The sequence below is a fragment of the Colletotrichum siamense genome (assembly GCF_013390195.1).
Source record: "Colletotrichum siamense strain Cg363 chromosome Unknown KSG_Cg363_contig06, whole genome shotgun sequence".
Taxonomy (NCBI): Eukaryota; Fungi; Ascomycota; class Sordariomycetes; order Glomerellales; family Glomerellaceae; genus Colletotrichum; species Colletotrichum siamense.
In genome coordinates, this window is record NW_023501019.1 from 2658040 (window position 1) to 2682038 (window position 23999).

At 56.6% G+C, this 23999-nt stretch overlaps 8 protein-coding genes across 8 annotated transcripts; 1 reads left to right on the plus strand and 7 right to left on the minus strand.

Annotated features, from left to right (window-relative positions):
* Nucleotides 1–97: 97 nt before the first annotated feature.
* Nucleotides 98–2803, minus strand: CGCS363_v009688 (Heterokaryon incompatibility protein 6, OR allele; the record flags this gene model as incomplete). The annotated part of the gene is made up of 1 exon (XM_036641537.1): nucleotides 98–2803. One exon carries the CDS (start codon nucleotides 2801–2803, stop codon nucleotides 98–100), a length of 2706 nt encoding a protein of 901 aa, XP_036492982.1.
* A 674-nt stretch (nucleotides 2804–3477) lies between these two features.
* On the minus strand, nucleotides 3478–4569 carry CGCS363_v009689 (uncharacterized protein; the record flags this gene model as incomplete). The annotated part of the gene is made up of 3 exons (XM_036641538.1): nucleotides 3478–3767; nucleotides 3836–4267; nucleotides 4326–4569. The coding sequence occupies 3 exons, from the start codon at nucleotides 4567–4569 to the stop codon at nucleotides 3478–3480; spliced, it is 966 nt and encodes a 321-aa protein (XP_036492672.1).
* Nucleotides 4570–6950: 2381 nt separating this feature from the next.
* On the minus strand, nucleotides 6951–8258 carry mlcH-3 (Acyltransferase mlcH; the record flags this gene model as incomplete). Its single annotated transcript, XM_036641539.1, has 4 exons — nucleotides 6951–6957; nucleotides 7004–7107; nucleotides 7162–8114; nucleotides 8174–8258. The coding sequence occupies 4 exons, from the start codon at nucleotides 8256–8258 to the stop codon at nucleotides 6951–6953; spliced, it is 1149 nt and encodes a 382-aa protein (XP_036493359.1).
* A 476-nt stretch (nucleotides 8259–8734) lies between these two features.
* On the minus strand, nucleotides 8735–9962 carry CGCS363_v009691 (Neutral protease 2-like protein; the record flags this gene model as incomplete). The annotated part of the gene is made up of 4 exons (XM_036641540.1): nucleotides 8735–8773; nucleotides 8828–8956; nucleotides 9013–9680; nucleotides 9740–9962. The coding sequence occupies 4 exons, from the start codon at nucleotides 9960–9962 to the stop codon at nucleotides 8735–8737; spliced, it is 1059 nt and encodes a 352-aa protein (XP_036493360.1).
* A 2548-nt stretch (nucleotides 9963–12510) lies between these two features.
* Nucleotides 12511–14682, minus strand: atnN-16 (Aspercryptin biosynthesis cluster-specific transcription regulator atnN; the record flags this gene model as incomplete). Its single annotated transcript, XM_036641541.1, has 1 exon — nucleotides 12511–14682. The coding sequence occupies one exon, from the start codon at nucleotides 14680–14682 to the stop codon at nucleotides 12511–12513; it is 2172 nt and encodes a 723-aa protein (XP_036493361.1).
* A 1514-nt stretch (nucleotides 14683–16196) lies between these two features.
* On the minus strand, nucleotides 16197–17913 carry LAP2-1 (putative leucine aminopeptidase 2; the record flags this gene model as incomplete). The annotated part of the gene is made up of 5 exons (XM_036641542.1): nucleotides 16197–16376; nucleotides 16433–16911; nucleotides 16962–17013; nucleotides 17062–17725; nucleotides 17786–17913. 5 exons carry the CDS (start codon nucleotides 17911–17913, stop codon nucleotides 16197–16199), a joined length of 1503 nt encoding a protein of 500 aa, XP_036493362.1.
* A 2517-nt stretch (nucleotides 17914–20430) lies between these two features.
* CGCS363_v009694 (Secondary metabolism regulator LAE1) lies at nucleotides 20431–21996 on the plus strand (the record flags this gene model as incomplete). Its single annotated transcript, XM_036641543.1, has 9 exons — nucleotides 20431–20574; nucleotides 20636–20674; nucleotides 20737–20827; nucleotides 20882–20904; nucleotides 20960–21101; nucleotides 21167–21227; nucleotides 21291–21428; nucleotides 21485–21904; nucleotides 21960–21996. The coding sequence occupies 9 exons, from the start codon at nucleotides 20431–20433 to the stop codon at nucleotides 21994–21996; spliced, it is 1095 nt and encodes a 364-aa protein (XP_036493355.1).
* A 70-nt stretch (nucleotides 21997–22066) lies between these two features.
* gsiB (Glutathione-binding protein GsiB) lies at nucleotides 22067–23485 on the minus strand (the record flags this gene model as incomplete). The annotated part of the gene is made up of 1 exon (XM_036641544.1): nucleotides 22067–23485. One exon carries the CDS (start codon nucleotides 23483–23485, stop codon nucleotides 22067–22069), a length of 1419 nt encoding a protein of 472 aa, XP_036493356.1.
* Between the last annotated feature and the right edge of the window lie 514 nt (nucleotides 23486–23999).

A 23999-nucleotide genomic window follows, 5' to 3' on the forward strand; every position in this document is an offset into this window, starting at 1 on the left:
TTTGTCTTTCTAGGTTTTGAGAGAAGATCTATCAAAAGATACATGTAGTAACACATTTTTGTCCGAAGGGAAAACCCACCAAAACTTTTCTTCCTCCTCAGACAAGAGTAAAGTCTGTGAAAGGGACGAACCCTTGTGGTGCCCGTACAGCATACCCCCGCCCCTCACTATCCGTGCTGAAATACTCCGACTCAAGCTTCTCGTCCACCTCGTCCGCCCAACGCAGCAGCTCACCATCCATTACTCCGTGAACATAGCAGTCCCCAACAACTTTGTACTCCTCCACTTGCCCAGCCCCACTTTCTGTCTTGGTCTTCCTCAGCACAAACGGAGTTCTGAATCCTTCCAGAAGGACAATGTAGTCCTCAATCTCTGCGTTCCACGGCAGAGTTGCCATGAAGTAGTGCTCCAAATCCTCAGTAGCGTAGTGTGCCTTCCTCTTGGACCAATTCTCCACATCCTTCCCATCTCCTTGCTCGACCTCTGGCTTTTTGGGACCTCTTGTTCCCAGGATAGCAAAGCGTCGACCTTTCTGGATTTCTTGGAAGGGGACTGTGTAGGGTATCATTCGCCTTTGAAGATCAGCCTCAACATCCTCATCAAAGTCGAGTAGCCACACGAATATCCCGCTCTGGTGAGCCCGAATCCCGGGGGCGGTCAAGTCCTCTGGTGAGTCAGGACCTCGGGCGTAGAACCGCTTGAACGCCGCGACAGCGTCAAAGAATTCGTCCGAAGCAGAGGTTTCCACTTGGTCTTTTGGGACCTCTTCGGTCAAGGATGATTTGGCGTCGTCTCCATCTCCCTGTACCGCTCTTCGCCCGATCCTCTCACCCTGCCAGGAGCAGTCAGCCGCCAGGGTGCGGACTAATGCGTCATCGGCGCCTTCCTCAGCGTACCGCTCCGCGACATCTTCGAGCATGTTTGTTGCGAGGGTCAAAATGAAGTTCCGAGCATCCTCATCGTTGAAGGAAGGCAGGTCCATTTCGGGAGCGAATTCGAAGCCGCCAAACGTCAGTGCAGCATTGTCGTGTGAGTAATACTTCCATGCTCCTCCCACCGTATTGACACGCGAAATAACGGTTCCTCGAACCGTCATCTTTGGCTTGTCTCCAATCTCCAGAACAGAGACCTTGGGTGTCGACTGCCCCATGCACTGGTACAAGTGACTCTGGAGGGTTGAGCGAGACTGCTTCGTCCAGTCTGGGACCCATGAAGGAAGGTCGGGAAGGTCTTGATCGACCCCGGCGTGATGCAGAAGGTCGACAACCCGTTCGGTGTTTGCAATTTGGGTGGCTACCTCGGTAAACACCTTCGATGCCGTATTTTCAGGCGAGTAGTCAGGGATGATGGACTGGGCGACAGAATCGTCGGTCAGACCAAGCAGACCGTAAACCTTGTCCCTCGCGTCCGTTGCCAGATTGTTCCTGGAAAGACACAGAAGATCAAACATCGTCGGCTCAGTTGAAATGACCTCTTGCGAAGAACTTTCGTCGGCTTCCCTATCCTGTCCATGACGCTGGTCCCGGAGTACCTTAAAAGAGCTCGCGGGACTAAGGTGCATCACTTTATTGAAAGTGTCTGCGTAAGGGCCGAGTCGGAGGGTGCGAGGCAAGCCGTGGCTTCTGGCCATATCCCAAAAGTCCGTGATGGCTTCGAGGCTGATGGCTGTAGTGTCGTATAACACCACAACCTTCTTCGCCAGAACAACTTCCTGAAGAACCCAAGTGCGGAAGTACCAGTCTTGGTTCCAGAAGTCCATCAGATTATTCCAAACCTGTTGGCCCTCCTCGGTCTTGGGATCAGGCAAGTTGACTTTCTCCCAATCCTTGTCGGATTGAACCTTTTGCCGAGTGTTGTTGGACCATATGCGTGTGAGAAAGGTCATGATGCTGATGGCGCCTTGTGCATTCTCAGAGCTGTACGCGTCGTCCTCTGTAGTTCCTCGCCAGTCTCCAGGCCTTTGGGATATTCCCGTGTCATTGGCCTTTTCCTCTCTGGCATCACGGACCCCAAAACTCATCATGTCCTGAACTCCCAAGCCGCCCATTCGGTCATCCAAGGTATCTGTTTCATCTTGGGCATTCGTCTCGGGCTCAACCAGGGCGTACTTGTAATGGCCCGGATGAGCAAGAATCATCAACGCATTCCGATATATCGCTCCCATAAAGAGGACCTGAGAACTCCGCTCGGCCAGGTCGTCTTGGTTGATGCAAATACCATCCGCCCAAAGCCACGCGTCTGGGTGACGGTTGAGGCAAGTCTGAATCGCGTGGAAGAGATTCCCCGTGACAGATATCATCTTTCCGTCACAGTTGATGCCGATGAATCTCTTGGGGTCTCCCCAAACGTACGAGAGGCAGAAGTACGGCGGAGCTTCATCGAGGCTGAATGTTTCGAGTTGAAGTTGACTGACGATGCCATCCTCCGAGGGAGATGCAAGCCTGAGAAGCCGGAACTGGCGCCTCTCCGGATCAAGTGGCGTGTATTCGAACTCAACCGCACTGTCTTCGAAGATCACCCGAGGGGCTCGCTTCAAGGTCGCGTCATCTTCGCCCGGCGGACGCACATCGTCCATCTTGCCGATGAAGGAGTACTTGCTGTTCTCATGTTCGTTCGCAGACCATGGCGTTGATCTGAGAGAGACGGTGTTGGGATCGACGCCCTCTTTGCGTGCGAGGTATATCTTGAGGGCTTCCGTGTTGCCGGCGGACAGCTGATCCAAGGCGACTTGGAGTTCATAGCTGTCAGGGTCCAGGTCCGAGGGATCCACCGGCTGGTTGGCTGGAGAGTTTCCGTCAGCCATCTTATATCTGTCTTTGTTCAGAAAATATTTTGTCTATACCATTAGTGACTGACGCGGTGTACTGGCCCTTTTGAATAGATTGTCCGTTCGAATGAGTTGACGTGGTCATCTATTCTCTCAGCTCTGCTCCTCTCTAGGCAACAGTAAGTCTAATTGGGTTAGCGATCAGCGAATCACACAGCCGCGCTGGGATTTTTAGGCATCTCTCGTCAGCATGCATCTGGCTCCTTCTCACCACGCCTCGGGTCCGAATCGTCACGATCAATCCGAGTGAGCGTATGAGTTTTCTGGATCAACATGACTGTGCTGACTCGCAATAAGTGAAGCGAACAGTAATTCTCCGATGTGTTGGTGCTGACTTCACACCGAGATGCTGTAATATATTAGGCTTTCGGGCCCCGGCGGTCCCACTAAAAACTGCCGTCGGCGTCCCGCGGGAGAAATTCCCTACCACGAAAGTTGCGGATGGGCCCGGAAGTCAAATTAACAAGACACTGAGCATGAAACAACCACGTTCATCACGCGAACCGAGTGAAACACACACACTTGCAACGAGAGATGAGTGGTTTCAATGGCATCCTGTCATTACTATCTACGTGCTCACCACCACCGACATACGAATAACCTAGGCAAACCCCACTCACAGCATTCTCACCATATTTCAGGTTCAATGCTTAGCTCTCAAGAGCAGAGGTGTCGACACCCATGGTAATGTAGCCGACCATTCCGTTCTCGATGTTCTCGCCGTCCAGGGGAACAACCTCGATGATGGGGCTGTAGCCGCCGACCGTGCTCTGGTCGAACAGGCTCTGAGAGTCCTCGACGTTCTTGGTGCGGTTGATCTGGGTGTGAGAGACGTAGGGCTCAAGAGCCATGATCTGAGCAGAGACGTCCTCGTCGAAGTAGATCTGGCCGGTGTTGATGAGGTTTCCGGAGCTGACGGTGCCGTTGGCGCGGACAGACCCTGCCGTGCAATGTCAGCATACGATCAAAGACTAGATGCAGGTCAAGAAGAGAAGAAGGTGAACGTACAGTCAGTGAAGACCTGGGTGTGGATGTGGATAGCACGCTCGACGTAGAAGCCGGGGAAGATGGTCTGCATCTCCATGATGCCCTCGGAGTTGGTGGGCCACATGCCTCTGAGGAAGGTGGTGTCGTCGGTGTGGAGATCCGTAACGCCGATCTCGAAGTCAGTAATGTTCAGCTGGTTGAGCAGCTCCTCGAACCGCGTGTTCGGGCTCAGGTGCGTGAATGACGAGTAGCTGCCGGTCGCGTTGCAGTGCCAGAACGAGACGAGAGCGTCAGGGAGCGGCTCGCAGGTGGCCATGTCGAGGATGCCGACATCGAGCGTCAAGGGGACGCCGACCTCGCCCTCGGTCATGTCCATGCGCAGAGTCTGCGAACGAGGCCAGACGTAGGGGCCCTCGGTGACCTCTGGGGTCAGGACGCAGGTGTTGTTCTGGACTGTGATGAAGGTCAGTCGTCATTGGCTTTGCACGCTGTCAAAGATGTCTTGACTTACTGCTGTCGTAGTAAACACCCTCAGTGTTGATCACGACACTGGAGTTGCCAGCGCGCGCCTCCAACTCGGCCGCGCGCTTAGCCATGCGCTTGACCTGTCTCTTCTTGTGGAACTGGGCAGTCTGTCCAGCGCAGCGCTTCGCCATGGCATCACGACGAGAGATCTCGGAGCGGGAGAGGATCTCGTTGTGGGCCAGGGCGGAGGCCGTCAGGAGGCCGGTGGCCAGGAAAGAGCTGAGCTTCATAGCGAAAGAGTGGATGCTCGAGAAAGAATGACTGAAGAGATTGGAGAACGAGGGCGATCTGCGATGGAGAGAAGACCCAAGAAGAGCATTTCGAGAGAAGGCCCGTAGGCTTTATCTACTCTTCCCTACTTACCGAAGCAGCTACGAGAAAGAACATTCTCCCGTCGCCATGGTTGATACTCACGTCGCGACGGGCATGGATCCCATCATCCCTTGTCTTGAACCCCCATGTTTACACGATGCTGGAAACAACAAGAATTGCCCCCTTTTGATTAACCAGATGCAACCCTACGCAGATTTCGAAATGCAAGCCAGATCCATCCAACCTCCATGATGAGAAATGCGTTCGAAATGTTTCGTCAATTGGTTCCTCGAGGCCCAGACCGGAGCCACCCCTATGGAGCTTACCCGACCCACAAGGACCGTGTTCCGGCCCCGGTGCGCCGCGCCGCGTGAAGTCGGCACGGGATGTGGGAGGAATGGAGCCGCTCGCGAGTCACGAAACCCGCTCAGCGCAAAGGCCCAGTGCGACTTGCCCCTTATGAAAAAGGCCTACCGGGCTCCAGTTAAAGAAACTGGGCATTGCTACTCTACCACAGAATACGCCTCCCACATCCCGAGGTCAACTGGACTTCTTTGATGACGTCTTGCTTGGCGATGGCACTTCTCCTTGCTTTTTTCTTCTTCTTCGATATGCGTGTCCACAGAACAACTGGACACCCGGTGGGCTGACAAGGTTGCTGAAAAAAGAAGCGCGCGCGGAAGCGATTGCTGAATACCGGGAGGTAAAATCCTGCCGCTTAGTCCTGCACGTGTTTGTTTTATATCCTAGGGTCCTTGGTATCTTGCAAGGAACATCATCTGAGCTTCCTGATGGAAGCACACGATAGACGCAAGGTTGATAAGCATGACAACGCCGAAGCGTCCCTGGATTGCCGACTCTGATGGCCTCATCAAGTCGTGCTCCTGCCCGCCCAGGGGCTAGCATTGATTAGACAACATTGCTCACCCAAGCGAAGCCATAAAGGTCCGGACGAAAAGAAAGTATGGGCCCCCTTATCGACGCTTTCCATGATGACAAGGCTCCCAATGCCCACCTTGAATGGCGACGTCCAGGGGAGGATCCATCCCTCGCAACGGTGCCGATGCTCCATTCTTGTTTCCGACCCAATGAAGACGGGACGATCGACTGCTCCGAGCGGCCGGGGGGTGTTGATGTCAAATCGGCCTAGCCCGCTGGCAATGCCGGCTGAGATCTTGGCGGATCGTCCTGCCCTGGACTGCCGCCGCCAGGGCGGTTGACTCGAGAGAAGAAGGGTATTCTTGGCGAATCGGCGGTGCAGGATTTGTCCTTTGCTGAAAGCTCTGGTCTTGCCCGCCGGATGATGTCCGTTGTGGACGTTTACCTTCTGTTTTGGGATGAAGAGTCAGGACCTTAGACCGCATACCGTGTTCTAAGCGAACTCAGATACACATCCAATTCATTCCTCAGACCAAGCTAATATCTACATTGCAATTATCCTAAGAATGAAGGTCGATAAGAGGGCAGGCATCTTTCTTCTGAGACCGATCGGTGATAGTGGGATAAGCACCTTCTGCTTCGATGTGTCGCGTACTCGTGCTGCAGTCAAATGAATACCAACTAGGCAAGGGAAAAAATCCTAACTTGTTTTTCCTATGATCATTTCTTTAGTAAAGCAGAGTTCTTGGATCACACTAGTCTCTCGGTGGCGTGCACCCCCACGCTGTACATGGGGCTGAGAAATGATCTGCCCAGACGAAAAGGCTAGTCCATCAAGGCATACAAAGTAAGCCAGTCAACCCCCGGCGCGAAAGTCCAAGTCACTGCGAGTATCGCCATTGTCCTAAGTAACCGGTGAGCCATAGAATATGAGGCTCACCGGCGTGGTGAAGTTTGAAGTTTGTTTACGTTTCAATCTAACTCGGGCAGCAAGGCGACTGTTCCATTGGCTAACTGAATGAAAAAGTGTCGTAACTTGCCTCTTGAGGTTAACAAGGGAAAAGCCGTCCGAACCCCATTTTAATAATCGCGCGCGGAACCAGCCCATCCTCAACTCAACCCAACCTAGGTATCATATCCTGCTATTCTACTTCGCCGCTTACATATCAACTTTCCAACGACTGCGAATGTCGCCAACCTCGCTCCCGTTCGACCCATCCGTTTGCTTTGAAATCAACCAAATCATCCTTTACAAGACATGAAAGTCAAATGGTGATCCTGTCGCATTATTCAGCTTGCCAACGCGTTCAGCTTCACATTCCAAAAAGGACCGAATATTTGCACTCTACTTTTGCTCAAGTCTAGATGTAACTTTCTAGTTTACTCTTGTTCAAACGTACAGCATACTCCGCAGTAAACATCATGTCCTTTCAGAGTGCCGCACGGGGTCTCGACCTCTTCAACCGAGCGTACATCTCGTCTTCAAAAGCCTTGATGAAAGGCCTGACATTCTCCTCTGCCGCCGGCAACATCTGCGTCGCAAAGAAACCACACAATCCCGTTGTTCGATCAATCCACTGCAAAAGGTCAGCATTTCTCTCATGATCCATGGCTAGGATTTTGTCACATACCCAAAACACATTGGACGCGCCACTCCAAATCAACGTCCCGTACCTCCTATTCGGATGCTTCTCCCCGTCGACTAGCAACCCGCCCAATCCCCAATCATACTCGCCCGTGACAGGAAAGTGACCAACAGCCCATTCTGGCGTCTCCATCGCCTCCAACAAACTCCTCTTCGCCTTCTCCCCCAGCTGCGGCTTAAACATCTCCGCCGTCGTCCCCGGCCTCAGCAGCTTCCCGTCATCCAGAAGCAACGACTCCAACACTTTCATCACATCCCCCGCGGTACCATACACTCCCTGCCCGCCCAAACAGTCCGTCACGCCGTCGTTCAGCTCCCGGCCGCGATGCAGCTTCACCTTCCCCGTCTCCCTGTCGCGCGTGTTCATCCCCCACAGCCGCGGCCTGACCTTCTCCACCCTGAACGTGAAGCTCTCTGCGCCGAGGGGGTCCCAGATGTGCGCGCGCATGTAGTCCTCCAGGCTCTGTCCCGTGACGGCCTCGATCACTTTGCCCAGCCAGTCGGAGCTCGAGCTGTACGCCCAGCTGGCGCCGGGCTCGTAGATGAGCGGGTACGCGAAGCGCTCCTCGACGGTGGCGCCGCGCGTGGGCTTGATCCCGTGGTGGGACTGCCACTCGCGCGTCGCGGAGTCGAGGAAGTCGTAGCTGTTGCCGGCGCTGTGGGTGAGTAGGTGGCGCAGGGTGATGGGCTGCTGGCGCGGGACCTCGATGGGGGCGCCGGAGGCGGAGAAGCCAGTTAGGATGGGCTTCTGGGCGAGTGCCGGGACGTGGTAGGCGACGTCGCTGTCGTCGAGGGAGAGGATGCCGCGCTCGACGAGCTGGAGGGCTGCGATGGTGGTGAGGAGTTTTGTTACCGAGGCGAGGGTGAGGACGTCGTCGGCAGCTAGGGGCTTGCCGGTCTTTAAGTTGTCTCCAAAAATGTGAGAATACTGGAAATTTCCTGTGATGGGTACGACATAAGTATGGAGATTCGGTCACTCGGATCACCAGAAGACTCACCGGACTTGTCCCTGGCATAGAGCATAACTCCCGGGATATCGGCATTCCGCACTGCTGAGTCTATAAAATCTTCGAAAGATGACATGATGTGTATAGGTCTGAGAATTTCTAAAGAAAAGGTATCTCTGCTACGCCTTTCGGTTGCCCTTTGACCAAAACCAGACAACAAGAAGATGTGATGGTGAAGTCGAGGTGACAGCTGGCCCCGGCATTCTCATACCGGCTTATTACTAATCCGAGGGGGCTCATGCAGATCCCCCGCAACAACCCCAAGCCGGGAGGCATTTAACGGGGCCCGGGACCCGCATAATCCACCATTTTAACCTCGGCATCTCTCCCATCACCGCGGTCCGAACTTGAGTTCATTCATATCAACATCAGGGTTGTATTCACAGGTGGTGCAGCCAAAGCTGCTCCAGAACCTATACACAAGAACAAAGACAGCTTCCCTCTCCCATTTCAGTCATTCACATCCAGTCATCAACATCCCTAAGCCAGAATGTCCGGCTCCCTTTCTAAGTTTCGGCCGGTGCCGCGGAACCTCTCCTCGAGAATCTGCGCTTAGCAGCCGACGTAGATGGCGTTGGCGAACAGGGAGTACTGTGAACATGTCAGCATGATTGTCGCTCGCAAGTGTGACCGGGATAATCTTACGGTGTCGGCGTGGTTGAGGTTCTGCGCAGCGGTCAAGCTCTGGACGCAAGAGTATCCGTAGCAGGAAGACTGGTCGGTGGTGCCCTTGATCTGGGACAGGTGGGTGACCTCGTGGACGGCGGTGGTGGCCTGCACTCTGTCAGTAATTCCGCTCACTCCAAAATCGCATCGCAGCAAACTCATACCTGGTCCTGGGCGTGGCAGGTGCGGGACAGCGCAGTCATGGTGAAGAAAGTCGGGCAGTTGACCATGTAGCTCTGGCTGGGTAGCGTGTAGGCGATGACACCCGACGAGCAAGCAGGGTAGATATCCGTGCAGTACTGGCGCGAAACTCCAGAGGTGGTCGAGCCGCACTCGCTGGCGACCTTGGCAAAGACACCAGCGACAGTGTTACGGGTAGCAGTCGTGCTGGACTTGAAGTACTCGGTCATCTTGGCCGCGGAGCCCGAAACGGCAGCAGAGGAAGCAGCAGCAGCGAGGGAGCGGCAGTTGCTCAGCGCGTTGGTGGTCGCGGTGCGCTGGGTGCCGGTGCAGTCGCTCTGGACGACGGTGCGCTTGACGTGCTCGTGGAAGTCGCGGCGGACCTTGGCGGCGGCGGCGCCGTCGACGGCGACGGAGAGCACGTTGGACGCGAAGGGCGCGGTGCCGGCGATGTCAGTCGAGTCCGCGTCCGCGTAGGAGAAGGAGCCCTTGGCCGCGACGTCGAAGGTGCCGCCGGCGGAGAGGTCGTGGACCTCGGCGACGTCCCACTCGACCGAGACGGTCTGGCCGGCGGGGATGACCTCGAAGGCGTCCTCGGCGAGGCCGGCGGTCTGGAGGCGGAGGCGGATGCCGTCGAAGGCGACCTTCTCGGCTGTTTTTCGTGTGTCAGTATGCGGTTTTCAGAAGGGGAGGAAGGCGCGAGCGACTCACAGCCAGCAAAGACCTCGGCCTTCTCGACGGCGAGCTTGTCGAGAATGGAGCCGGTCTTGAAGACCTTCAGGTCGGAAGCGCCAGTGTTAGTGATGCTGGCCTTGACGGCGGAGTTGCCGACGGCCTCGATCTTGACGTCGAGGGGGCTGTCGCGCTTGTTGAGGTCGACGACCACGGCGCTGGCGAGCGCGGCGAAGCAGGAGAGACCGGTGAGGAACTTCATTGTCGCGGAGTGCTTGGGCAGAAAACCGAGAAAGACAGGAGGACCAGAGAGAAAGCTGGATTGGGGTGACTGAGCGGATACCGTTGGCGGGATGAGGTAGTGAGGTTCTCTGGATGACTGGCCATCAAGGTTCTCAGACGCGATATATATACTTGTCGCGATGCCAATGTTTCTGGTGTTTTTTTATCGTTCGTGCCTCAACCGACGCATGTCGACAACTCCATAGCCAGCACCACAGCCTGCCCCAGCGAAATAACTCGAATCGACGTCTGCCAAGACGGGAGTTGCGACGAATGAGGAATGTGCGAAGCGCGGGCGTCTATATTTCTTCTGCGGACATGAGGGGCCCAGGCGAGCCTAATGCAGCGAGTGCCGGAGGCATGGCGAGGATGAGGAAGGCATCGAACGCTGATGGATGCGACAACCGATGATGGACGGGGGTCTTCATGTTTGCCAAGAGTAGCCAAGAAAGAAACTCGATCTTTGGGTGCCGAAAGAAACGCAGTGAAAGAGAGGTCCAGACTGCGATGTTGTGTGCAATCTGGGGAAAGGACGTGGGATTAAAGCTCTTGGCATGTCGCCGCACCGGGGACTTTTTCTCCACACCTCATATCGCCAGACGCGCCCGAGGGGGTGATTAAGGTGATGCAGGATTAACCGAACCTTGAGCTAAACGAGAATAAGGTCGAGGAGCTAGCCACTACGAGCGTGCGGATATATGATGAGCAATCAGGAACGCGGCGGACTCCGGGTCCGTATGCCACCATCGTGACTCTGGAGATACACTAAAATAAGATAGGCATCTGGTGAGAAGATGTCAGAACACCTACTGGGGACGGGATAGACGAACTTCTTGCCCCAGAGGGAAGGCAGTTGCATCGCCCATGGGGTGATGTGATGGGGGAGGCTGAATAGCGTCCTACCTTAATCTACGTTTGGAAGCCCGACGGGAAAGACTTCATCCCCCGGCTCTTGAGAGAGGATGGATTGATGAATACACGGAACTACTCGACATCTGACTGGTCGATATATCACTCGTATTCAAGCAGGTATCCGCGCAACGGATATGTGTCTGGATCAAGCACTTTGTCAGGGGTTGAAACAAGAGAAGACGGCGGGAAGCTTATGTCGTTGATCGATATCCCGTTAGTAGCGTTGCACCGTCTGCGGGGTAGCCTAGACCGTTGAGAAAAGCGAGCTCCGGGAGGCGTTGTTTTGTCGAAAAGCAGACCCCGTAATACTATCGACATGCCTTTTTCGGCATCGTCAGTGGTGAGGCGGATTGTGAGTTCTGTCGTCTGATAATGCTCGCAAGCACCACCTTCAGCTTCTAGGTTACCATTGACAGCTCAGATGAATGCAGCTTGCTGACAACATGCTACCATCAACATACTAAGTCCTCTGTACACATTGTCCCACGACCACGGCACCGCGGCACATTAGGCGTCTGGGCAGAGATGCATTTCCCCCCGTTGGCAGTTGTTGAGTTGTTCCGATGTCGTCCCCAATCAATTCGAGGCGGGTCGGTAGCGCGACCTTCCTAATCCGATCTCATATGCCGGGTCTAGACACCGGGGCGACTAGGGGCGCATTGAACATCAAGTGGCACGAGTTAACTTATGACACGGACTTTGAGCAACTCTCAGAGTGTTTTTATTGCATGTCAATGCCGATAATCGGCGGTTGAGAGACTTGGCGGAATGGGAATTTGCTGGGCGAAGACGGGAATCGGATGCTTATCGATGTTGCTTAATTGCAAAAGCTCTCGCTTCGGCGGTTGGGCTTGAGACCCTGGCCCGCTGTGCGGAGACGGGTGACGGACGCCGTAGGGCGCGCTGTTGATGTACGACGAGAACAAGACTCTATTGACCTTCCCGAATGAATGAAGATGATCATTAATAGGGTTAGACTGTCACATTGCTGAGAGACGGAATCATCATCTCCTTCCCCGGCTTAGTGTATCTCGCAGGTGCTTTCTCAGTGACCTGACTTGAGTGGCTACTGATTTCTCGAAGATGTGATGACAACATCTGACCGTTGTGGCCGGGCTCACAACCCCAAGTTTTTGATACTCTTTCTTCTTCACAGATGACAACATTGCGGCAACTGATCACGCTCATCTCCCACCATGATCAACCACGTCAAATAGCAGACATGCAGTCGCCTTTTCTTCAGCAGCCTCAGTCTTGGCATTGGCCTCTTTTCCGACGGTTAAGCATTTGCCAAGTTGCCAAGGCAAACTGGCAGCTGTTGATGCCGTGTCGGCCCCAGGTTGCAGACAGACAGCCCGCACCATGCCCATACAGGAAGGCCTTTTTCAAGATGCCGTCAGCAGCAAGAGAGGAACACACAAGAGCAAAAGCAGAAACTGATTTCCGAATTGATGATGCAGGGTGACGATGATGTCCTCTACGATTTTTCTTTCCCAAGCACCTTGTCCCCCAAAATACCAGAATCGAACCGCCATACCTCGCGATGACCTCCGCCACCATCACTACGCCATGGCGAGGGCATCTTTGCCCAACCTCGCCATCTTCCATTCTGCTTTTTACAACTCCATCCCCATCCCAAGATCCTCAAACGGATCATGCCCCCCACCGCACCCAACCAACCCACACGCATCAGGCGGATTATCAATATCCAGCACCAAATGCGCATTCACAGCCTGCCCGCCCTCCCCCGGCGCCAGCCTCACATACGTCGCCACCACCTCCCTCCTCTCCAGATCCCATTTCGCATCCGTCCACACCCACCGCGCCGCCGCCGGAATCCGCCCCTCCATATCCATCCCGCGCTCCTCCAGCATCACCACGCCCAGCTTGCCCACCGCCAGCGCCTTCCCATCCCACGCCCCGTCGCGCCACGACAGCGCGCGCATCAAACCCGCCGCCTGCATTCTCAAGTCATGGTTGCGGCACTTGGCGATGATGGTGGTTAGAGGGGTCGTCAGGCCCTCGGCGAAAGTGAACGCGATGCGCGAGAGCGGGAACTGCTCCTCGGGGGTGTCGGCGCGCATGAAGCGCAGCGTCAGCCGCAGCATCTCGCGGAAGTCCTCCTCGTGCGCGTCGAACGCCATGTCGCTGCTATCCAGACTCGCGCTCACCAGCACATACATGATCAGCCGGTGTATCCTGATCATCTCCAGCGCGCGCCGCGTCTGCGCCTCCAATCCCGGGTCGGCGAGGTACGTCTCCAGGACAGACTGCCACAGCCGCAGGTACACCAAGAACTCGCCGCGCTCGCGGGCCGCGTCCGCCGGCGGCGGGAGGTGCTTCATCTGCGTATGCATCCAGCGCATCGTGTACGCCACCGCGCGCGTGAAGAACTTGCCCCAAAGGACCTGCATCTTGGCCACGGGGGTAACCCCCGGCCGCGGCAGTTCCGGGGCGGGCGTGCTGTTCATGCGCGAGATGGTCGCGCGGTGCGAGTTGAAGAAGTGCGTGAAGCCTGACATGAGGGAGAGGCAGGGGAGCAGGTGCTCGATGTCGTCCATCTCGTCCTCGCGCGGCGGGGCTGCCACCCTCACCTGTGGTTCCTCGCTGTCCCGTGACGAAGACCTCCTCCTCATCAGCGTGCTCGCGTCCTCGATCAGCCGCATCCCCGTGCCCATCAGCGAGTCGACGCTCTTCATGTTCCCTTGAATAAACTCGAACGCGATCAGCAGCAGCGTCATGATGATCACCGACCGCGGCGACGACCCCGCCGTGCCCATCTGGATCCGCTGCCTGTACACCGACACCGCGCGCAGATGGTGCTGCAGCGCCGCCTTGTGGTGGTGGTCGAGGAACCCGGCCGCGCCCGCCTGCAGCATCTCCGCGCCGCCGCCGCCGCCGCCCCACGGTTTCAAGCCGGGCGGCTGCGTGCTGCCGAGCGTGTTGCCCCGCGCGGTCCGGAAGAACAGCGTCTGCGCGATCGCGCCGATGGCGAGGACCGACTCCTTCACGCACGGGTCGCGCGCGCTCTCGGCCATGACGATGCGCGACCAGAAGTCGGAGTGCGTGGACCCGGCCAGGTCGCGGACGAGCTGGTGGCGGAAGAGGTCGTAGTAGCTCACGTCGGCGGTGTCGATCTGCACCACTACGGGGTTCGCCCGGACGAGCACCGGCCCCGGGTTCGGAGTAGCGGCAGGGTCCGGCCGCGGGAGGAGGACCTTGTTCCGCTGCGCAGCGCGGATGACGGCGTCCCGCTCCTGGGCGCGCTTCTGCTCTGCGGCGTCCTTGACGTAGCCGTCGCACTTGATGTCCGCCTTGGCGCAGCGGGTGCAGGTCGGCTTGCCCTCGTCGCACTTGACGCGGCGGATCTTGCAGGTGATGCAGCCTGATCTGACTTTCGGTTTGCTTGCGCGCTTCTTCTTCGCGGGCGGTTCTTGCGGGACATGGACGGCGATCGGGAGCTGGTGGTTGATGAGGACCTGTGGCGGGGTCTTTGGCGGTGTATGTGGGAGCGGCAGGCTGAGGAAGGTTTGCTGCGGCCTGTCCCCCTCCGCCGCTGGACTGCTTGAGGACGGCGGAGGGGTGACTGTTGTCGGCTGTTGTTGCTGTTGGTCCATCGACATGGGCGGCGAGGCTGGGATTAATTCAAATGATGACAGCAACGGGTAGCTGCTCAGCAGCCCCGTCTCGAAGCCGGCTGACGTTATCGCGCCGCCTGGTCCATGGTCTTGGGCTCGCCGTGAGAGGAGGGGGTCGCTGCTGATGGGGAAGAGGGCGGTATCGGACATGGTTTGTTTATTCTTGTTTTTGTTTCTGTCGTTGCTTCCTTATCTGCTTTGCTCAAGGCGCAACCCGCGATAAGATCAGGTCAGATATCAGACTTTAAAGAAGGGGAAATCTGGTGCAGGAAGCAGGCAGAGTTGTGGACGTGTGATGGTGTTCAGGCACGCAGGATAAGGTGCGAATGACGGAGTCTGGTTGGGTGTTTAAGCATGCTCTGCAATGATGCTGCCTGGCCTTGCCTTTACCCTTCCACCCCAGCAGATCAGATCAACAGATCTCAGACTTGGTTAAAAGAAGGGAGAGACGAGAAACGCCCACAGGGCTGGGTCTGGAATTGGGGAAACCGGAAACTAGGGAGCGGCGCGCGCGCACACTTGGGCTGACTGCAGGCAAAAGGCGCACCGCAACAACAGGCAGCCAGAGCCAGAGACAGCGACAGCGACAGGGCCCATGTCTCCAACAGGCGTAACGTCTTGCTTGGCCCTGCACCTCGCTTCCGGGGGGGGATCGGGGGTAGCGTGGGCAGCATCGTTCGAGAAGGCGGGCTTCGATTGGCAGCGGAACGCCGCGGCCAATCATTTCATGTAGTGGTGATGCCCCCTTGTGTGACGTGAACCGCATGCATCATTTGGTCTCACACGCGATCTTTTGGCCTGGGCTGCGGGTTGAGTCAGCGCTTGACAAGCCTCTATTTGGGGGGCATGGAATGCTACATCCTGCTGTAGCTACATATGAGAGGTGGGGATCCGCGTTGCTGCCACACGCCGATTGTGATGTGTTCTGGACTCTTGTTGATCGTACCTTGAGATGCAGTATTTACGATGCAAATCTTAGGCTGAGTGGCGATGCCCCGGGCTTATTTGCTCACCTCACGCACCGCACCGCACCGCACCGGCCGGGCCTTATGGGGCGACACCCGACACGACGAGCCATGCCGCGGACCGAGGCGCCCGCTGCGGAGCGGGAGCTGTGTGGCTTCGTGCATAGGGCAATCGGCGGCGGCGTTATTCTTCACATTCTTCACATGCTCATCAGCGCCACCTGTCAGGCTGAACTTGCAGTGCGTGCCAAAAAAGAAAATAGGAAGACCAGTTTACGTGGCAGCTGCGCATCGACCATGCTGTCCAAGACAGGAAACCTGATGGGGGCTGTTTTCTCATCTCGCTTCCCTTCCTTCGGATGCAGTGGGAGGCCGGCGTCCCCGTTCTTTGGGGACGAGGACAGGGACCTGTTGGCGCATCTGATGCCGAGTCCTTTTGTTGCATCCTCTTTTGGAGACTTTCTGCTCATCAATCCTGCGCTAATGTTGCAGTGCCAGCTAACACTCCCAGCCAGGGCCACCATTGATCTTTTGACGACATGTCACTGATTGCCCTGTCTACGTAAGATGGTCAGATTATTCCAGCAAAGGTATTGTTTTTATGCCATGCTGCATTTGCCAAAACCACTCTTGTTTTGATTATGAACTCGGTGGTTGTATGTCACCGAGTGAATATTCCCGTCCTCCCCCGAAGAGCATCTAAATGTCATGACCGCATCCGAGATGACGCTCCCCCAACGCCTCCAACTCCTCGATCCGAATCACATCAGGCTCCAAACTGCGCGTCTGCAGATGGCTCAGCATGGTCGCGTTCACAGACGTCTTCGGGATCAACTCGGTGCCGTTGAGAGACAGCACAGTCACCATATGCGCCGCGGCCTGACACAAGTTAGCATCACACCCTCCGTAACCCATCTTCATTGATGAAAACTCACCCTGGCGTTCACAGTAATCACCTCCGGGTCCGGGTTTGCAATCGTGTCGCACGCCTGGTGATAGCACGGGTCCTGCGCGACCGCCGTGCCCGTGTGCAGGAACCCAAACGGCTTGTTGAGGATCTGCCAGAAGGACGCGTAGTCGCTGCCGTTGGTCAGCACCGCGGGCGTGACAACGTGCCCCTTGCTGGCAAAGTACGCCTCGTAGATGTGCTCGACGACGTCGGACCCCGGCGGCGCGACGCTGCCGTGGCTGCTGCCGTCTGTGTCCGCCACCCCGAAGAAGCCCTTGGACACCATGTCGAAGTTGAGGTACACCAGCAGGTCGTCGACGTCGGAGGGAGGGAGGTTGGCGCAGTAGAACTTGGACCCGAGCAGGCCGTTTTCCTCGGCGCCCCACCATGCGAAGCGGACTTTGTTCTTGGTGCGGTATTTGGTCAGGGCGAGGAAGAGCTCGAGGAGGAGACTGGTGCCGGAGCCTGGGGGTTTGTCAGTCTCTGGAGAATGTCGGGTGGCGAAGATGGCTTACCGTCGTCGTTGATGCCAGGGCCGGCTTGCACGCTGTCCAGGTGCGCTCCAAGCTGCCATCGTCAGAACACACTCTCCCAAATCACCGCGAGGAAACATACCATGACAACGTTATGCGGATCGCCCTCCTCCGTCTCGACAAACACATTCTGCGTAATCCGCTCCTCCACAATCTGCGTCTGCTGGAAGCGCGCCGTCACACTCTCCCCACTATCCAACCTCTCCTTGATCCTCACACCGTCCGCGAGGTTAATAAAACCAGCCGGCACAAACCCCTCCGGGTCCGGCGCGCTCAAACTCCCCGCCGTCGCGTTCGTCTCAATGTCGTGATACACAATCACAGCCGCCGCGCCCGCCGCCGCCGCGGGCCTCACTCTTCCCGCCAGCGTGCCCCCCGTCGGGCACCGGAAGCGCTGCACGAGCACGATCTTGCCCGCCACGTCCAGGCCCTCGTAGTTCGCCGCGTCGCACCCCGCGGCACCCTCGGGGCCCAGCACGAGGTCCGCGGTGATGCCCTCTTCGCTGGTGGAGGGCGAGTACGTCAGCCCGAAGACGTAGATGGACTCCTCGTCAATGGAAAAGTCGATCGAGACGACCTGGCCGAAGGTCGCGGGGAAGTCTTGCTTCCAGGCGCGGGTGGCGGGGATGGAGGAGATGCGGTCCCAGACGTAGTCGACCGAGGCGGCGTACCCCGGCAGGCCGAAGGCGCGGTTGCCGCCGTTGGCAAAGGCGATTTCGTTGAGGGCTTCGAGGTTGGCCATTAGGCTGTACCGCGACGTGTCAGTGATGATCAGGAGGAGGCATCTTGCAGGTTCGGTTACTCACTTTTCAGTAGTCAGGTCAGCCTGGAGCTGCTCCGAGTCTACCTTGGGCCTGCACGTCTCGTTCGTGGCAGCGGCAGCGCCCGAGGCCAGCGACAGCAACGTCGCGGCGGTCGTCGTGGAGAACTTCATGGCTGCGGTTTGCGATAGGCAATTGAAAACGAAGAGCTGGGGGCAAAAGAAGCGCAGTCGCGGGCTGATATGAGGGCGGCGGGCTGCATTTTATTTCATTTCGCGCCACCGCCGCCCTTCAAGGTCCAATTGACTTTTTGCGGCTGCCAGCCGGACTCGCGTGCCACCGCAGCAGCAACACGAACGAAAACATCGCATGCTCATCCCGGGCCGCCGAGAAACTTGGTCGTCGCGAGAGTCCAATCGGCCGCGGCCAGCGGGGGTGAGCTCATGAACCGATGGTCGGATCGGGAAGGTCGTCGGGGCGATGTGAGGGGAAAGTCGGGCCCGCCAAGAGCCAAGCACTATAAAATGTGAAGGTGTCAGCGGTCTTGGCTGGATATGTCGTCAATCAACACTGACCGATGTTTTGATTTCAATTGTTTCTTTTCTGACCCTTTATCTCTGTTCTTATCATTGGTGGTCATTAGTCACCAAAGCTCACGTGCCTATCTGGACAACAGGTTCCGCATATTCCTCACTGTGGCTACCTTACCTTCCATGTCTGCACTTACACTTAGTGTTGCGACGGCGACAACTAAGTTGGATGATTTGAGCCTGGAGAGCGCACCCGAATAAGAAAATACAGGCCCTGAGTTTTCAACAACAGCCCTCAAGCACATAGAACCATTCATTTTGGAGCCCTTCATGCTTGAGGGTGACCCGAATCCCCTCCAATATCACGTACCTCATGCAAGTTAAAGAGCCCAGCTGTTGGTCCGTTCCAAGTCTTTACGGCGCCGAACTCAAATCTGCCAAAATGTGCCCAAATCTTTGCAAAACTCAAATTGAGTGAGATCCACATCAGCCAAGCAAACTAATGGAATCCAGAAGGCTCAAAAAGACTGGATATACAGACTTCTTAACACCTGCTCTCGTGATGCATGTGCCAGTGGTGACAAGAAGGTACCGACACCGGCTTGTTCCTACTCTGCGCGCGCATCGGGGCGAAAGGATAGGTGCTGGCACTGTTATCATCGACAAAATTGCCAGTGGGACATGGAATTAGTTTCGCACAAAGTAAGCGGTGCATCTATACTCATTTGCCTGGTTTTCAAGCCTTCTCATATCCGAAGCACTGTACCACCATCTCGCCGCGGACTTCGGGCATGTGGGGCCGCACTGCGGCGGTCAGTTCCGAGAGTATCGGGTGTCGCAGACCTGCCCTGCGGCTTTCGCCGAACCCGACAGATCATCATCGCGCACAGGTCATCAGCCCGCAATCAAACCAAATCATGCTTCGTTCTACAAGTTCAGTAGGCTTCGTACACAACACGTAACCTCCACGGCGGGAGTCGTCAAGGGACAGCTGAAAGCTCTGAGACTTACCGTTTCCGCCGTGGCGGGGGAGAATGGCTTACGGGCCGGGCCGGTGTCTCCGCTTCCCAAGGGTGCAAGCCACATTCACGGCGATGCTCCTTGATTGGCCCTCGATTTATGTGGTGTCTGTCATGTCTGTTGACTTGACCGCCTCAAATAAACTTGCGAAAATGGCATGATGGAGATGGGATGCTCCATACCAGCTGCGATGCTGGAAGGAGGGAGAACCCCGCAAGGAAGAGCGCTGAAATGCCAAAAGTCCACGCGTCCAACTGATGCAACGAATGATCAAGTTTCGCTGCCGCCCCGGCGATTTGAAAGCCCGCCCATAGATCGGTCACTCGTCTTACCATTGCAAGATATCCCTCCTGCAATGATCCTCGCTGCGTCACCGGTCGCTGGTCAATCACTAGCCCGAACCAGCCCCTGGAAAAATTGCGCAACATGATGCGCACACTTTACCAGGTTCGCGGGTCACCGCTCCACGCGCGCGACTTTCCACACCCAGGTATCCGGGTATCTCCCCCTTGTCATGTCTCTCTCGCTGAAGAAACCCGTTGACAGAGTTCTGAATGGCTGGCGACTTTATCCTAACTGTCCACTCACAAGGAGCACTTAAACGCCCCCCGTTCGTCGCTCCCACGTGTCGGCGATTCATAGCATCCTTGCGCGCGCGGCCGTTTCTGCAATCGCTAGTCAGGGCCTCGCATCCCGTCAGCATCCATTGGATGAGCTACAGATGTCGCTAACGAATAACCCCGCTGTCAACTGATTTCCGGGAAGCTGGACACCGCACCACACCACACCTCAGCACGCACCAACACACCTTGCAGCAGCGACTCCTCCAAACCGGTGTGCGGTGTGTGATGGAGGGCGACGACTGATCTCGCCGATGGGCAGGGAATTGGAGGGGCACTAACCCTTGGAAAGGATGGTGGGGAGGGGACGGGGGAGGGGGGGCGGAACTTCTGCTCAGCCCAGCGGATAAAACACTTGGATCGCCCCTCGAAGCAAGCAAATTCGTCGTGCCCACTCTTCGGTACCTTTTCCCACAAACCTTCACTCGATAGCTGCGGTGTTTAAACGGCGAAGGACTGTCCACAGCAGCATCGACATTTGGGCAGGATCTCGCGTGGCCATTGCCTTGTTCCATCAGCGATGGCGACTCCAGGAGAAGAGACGCGCTCCTCCCCGCCGGCAGCGGCCCCGGCGGCCCCCGCGACCGCCCCAGAGGCCGGGGAAGCGGGCACCGCGGCTCCGGCAGCTGCCCAGGGAGCGGAGAATCCGGCGACGGGTATCATTGTACGGGTCCCGAGTGGGGAGGGGCTAGTTGAAGTGGATGTGCTGATGACTTGTCGTGAAGGCACCGGATGAGACTGAGACCGATTCGGCCATCAACGTCGTACGTCTATTCGACATGTCTGTGTCTGTATTGTCCCGTCGCTGATCCAGTCTGCTTCGCAGTCCGTCCGCGATTCCCTCACTTCCATCCGTTCATCCGTGCTCAAGTTTGAAGACGAATACGGCCGTCTTTACCATTCTCAATCTCGAGGAAGTATGCAACCCTGCGCTTCAACCAGTCTTGGTGATGAATGCTGATGTCGTTCAGAATACTACTTCCCCCATGATAACGTACGTCTAGACTCATGCTAAGCATGTCATGAGACTGACAGACTGCACTTCACAGGTCGAGCAAGACCGCTTGGACTTGCAGCATGAGCTCTTCATGAGGACATTTCGCGGCTACCTGTGTACCTGCCCCAAAGTGAGCGGCGCCAACAGAGTTCTTGACTTGGGAACGGGTACCGGAATTTGGGCCTTGGAGTATGGTGAGTTTGACTGCTGCAACTGACTTTGATCCTTCCAAGTTGACTCATGACAATTTCACTTGCAGCTGAGCAAAACCCGGAAGCTGAAGTTATCGGCGTCGACATCAGCCCGGTGCAGCCCGACTTGTGAGTTCCCCCCATACCAAGTTTTTGGCAAGCCCATGCCTCGATATTGACTCTGTGTGTTAGCATGCCCCCAAATTGCTCCTTCGAAATCGACGACATTGAGAAGAACTGGACCTGGTCAAAGAAGTTCGACTTCATCTTCTCCCGAACCCTCAGCGGCAGCATCCTCGACCCCGTAAAACTCGTCGACAGTATTTACAAGTAAGTCGCCGATCCCACCCTTCCCACCTTCCACACCATCACTTATCCCGCCCAAGCCAACTCGAGCCCGGCGGCTGGTTCGAGGCCCAAGACGTCTGCATGGACGCCCGCAGCGACGACGACACCATCCCCAAGGACAGCTTCCTCGTGCAGTGGGCCGTCGAGGTCGTCGACGCCATGGACAAGATCAACCGCACGCTCCGCCTGCCGCTGCTGTGGAAGCAGCTGCTCATCGACCGCGGCTTCGTCGACGTCCAGGAGACGGTGTACAAGTGGCCGACCAACACGTGGCCGCGCAACCGCATGATGAAGGACATCGGCGGATGGGGGCTGGCGAACCTCGACACGTTCCTGGAGACGGCGGCGCTGGGGACGCTGACGAACATCAAGGGGTGGTCGCGAGAGGAGGTGTTGGTGCTCTGCGCCAAGGCGAGAAAGGAGATGAGGGATCCGACGATACATATCTGGTGGCCCGTGTAAGTTTACATACCTCGCGGTGATCGATGTGGAGCATGCTAATCTGTGTGGCAGGTATGTTGTCTCTGGTCGTAGACCCGAGAACCCATGAGCGCAGGAAGCTCTTTTAGATACCAACTGTCTACTTCTGGATTTCTCGATATATGCAAGGTTAAGAAGGGTCAATCCTCCAGCGTGAGTATGCCCGAGTGGCCAATTCTCAATGAAGTGTCATGCCTCGTCGCCCAGACCACCTCCGGATGCGCAATATACAGCCACGGCGGATTCTCATGGAGCCTCTTCAGACAGGCCGAGTAAGCCTCTGCCCTATCCTCTCTTGTGATCTTACTCCGTGCCGTCTGGAACAAATCCTGAACGTCATCGTCATGGAAACCTAGCCACCAAGTGGCGTGAGACGAGCTCGATACCTTGTCGTCCAGTACCCTGAACGTGCTGTTGGGTGTTGAATCAAACAGCGCCAAGTCTCCAATCTGCTTTTGAAGCCCAATCTGTCTAGCGTATTCTGGCCGGTTGGTCTCAACTCTAACCTCAACGGCAAACCCGATCGCTTTCAAGGACCTGGCGACGAAGCTGGAGATCTTCTGCGCGTGCTCCGGCATGTATGTCGGAGTCCTCAGAATGAGCGACTCTGTCGGGTCTAGGTCCTTGAGCAGCTCCCTCGCACGCTCTGGGTCGAAGGGGATAGGCTGCAGCTGTGATTCCCGGAAGCCAAGGTGGAAAGGGCTCACAATAGTAGCCGACGGAAGTGCGAAGCCCTTATACACCTCCTTCACCAGAGCATCGTTGTCCACTGCAAGATTGACCGCCAACCGTGCCTTCGCAGAGCGGAAGATGCCCTCGGTGCAGTTGAGGTAGTATATCGCAGAAAGCGTACTCGTAACCCTGCCCCATCGTAGCGATGCTCCAAAGTCCAGTAGGCCAAGGTCCTCGACCCTTTCCAAATTCAGCGCCGCATCCACTTCCCCATCGCGCAGCTGCTGCAACCTCTTCGCCGCATTCCCATCCTGTGTCGCAACAATCACATGCGGAGTCCCATGCCTCGACGGGCTCACCCTTTGCAACCTCGCCCTTCCCACTCCATCCTCCCGCTCAAACTCCACCACGCGAAACGGCCCCGTCCCAAGCACCGGCTTCCCATCCCCATCCACCCTCACCGGCCAGAACTCGCAAAAGATGTCAAGCACCTGCGCAAACACCTCCGGGTTTTCAACCCTCACCGTCCGCGCGTCAGGCGCCGAGAGCGTCGCGCGAGCAAAGTAGCGGCTGTAGCTCCAGCGCATGCCGAAGTAGTCGCGCGAGTCCAGCAGCCCGAGGATGTAGCTCACGACATCTTCGGAGGTGCACGGTTTCCCGTCGTGGAAGACGGCGCCGTCGCGGATGTGGAAGTCCCAAGTGCGCCTATCGTCGGAGTGCGCCCAGCGGTCGAAGAGGCCGGGCTGGATCTTGCCGTGGGGGTGCCAGCGGAGGAGCGGCTCGAAGACGAGGCTTTTGAGCGCGGTGACGCTGGCGTCGTCGGTTACTTGGGTTGGCAGGCGGAAGTCTACGTTTTCGAGGGATATGCGGAGGGTTTCTGGCGTCATTGTGGTGGTTTGGTTGGGATTATTGGTTGGCCGGGAATAGGGTGGGTGGAAGCCCAGGATGAATACCAAGATGCGGTGGGAGGCTTCGGCAGATTTCAATCCGAGATTAACAACTTACTGGAGCAACACGATTGAGAAAAAGTGATAAGGTATCTTGAGCATGGTCCTGCGGCGTACGGGGTTTATGTGCGATCGCGGCGATGATCAGCCCCCGCGCAGAGCCGGCCGGGCAAGTGGCCGACGCATGCTACATCACTGGGGACGTGTCTTTGTAGCACCGGAGGATTTTGTCCACATGAGCTGTAGAAGCCGAGATCAGATCTAAATGCGCACTTGCATAGGATTGCAATCCTGACTTCAGGTTACGCTCGCCGACACCGCAGAGACTCTGGACGTCCTCCTACCCATTGCCTGGTTCAACCCGGTTCTTGAAAACATGAAGAATATTTACAAACACATACCGGAGAAAAAGTACCGAAATTCTGCAAACACAGCAACTATCCGGAGTCGGCAC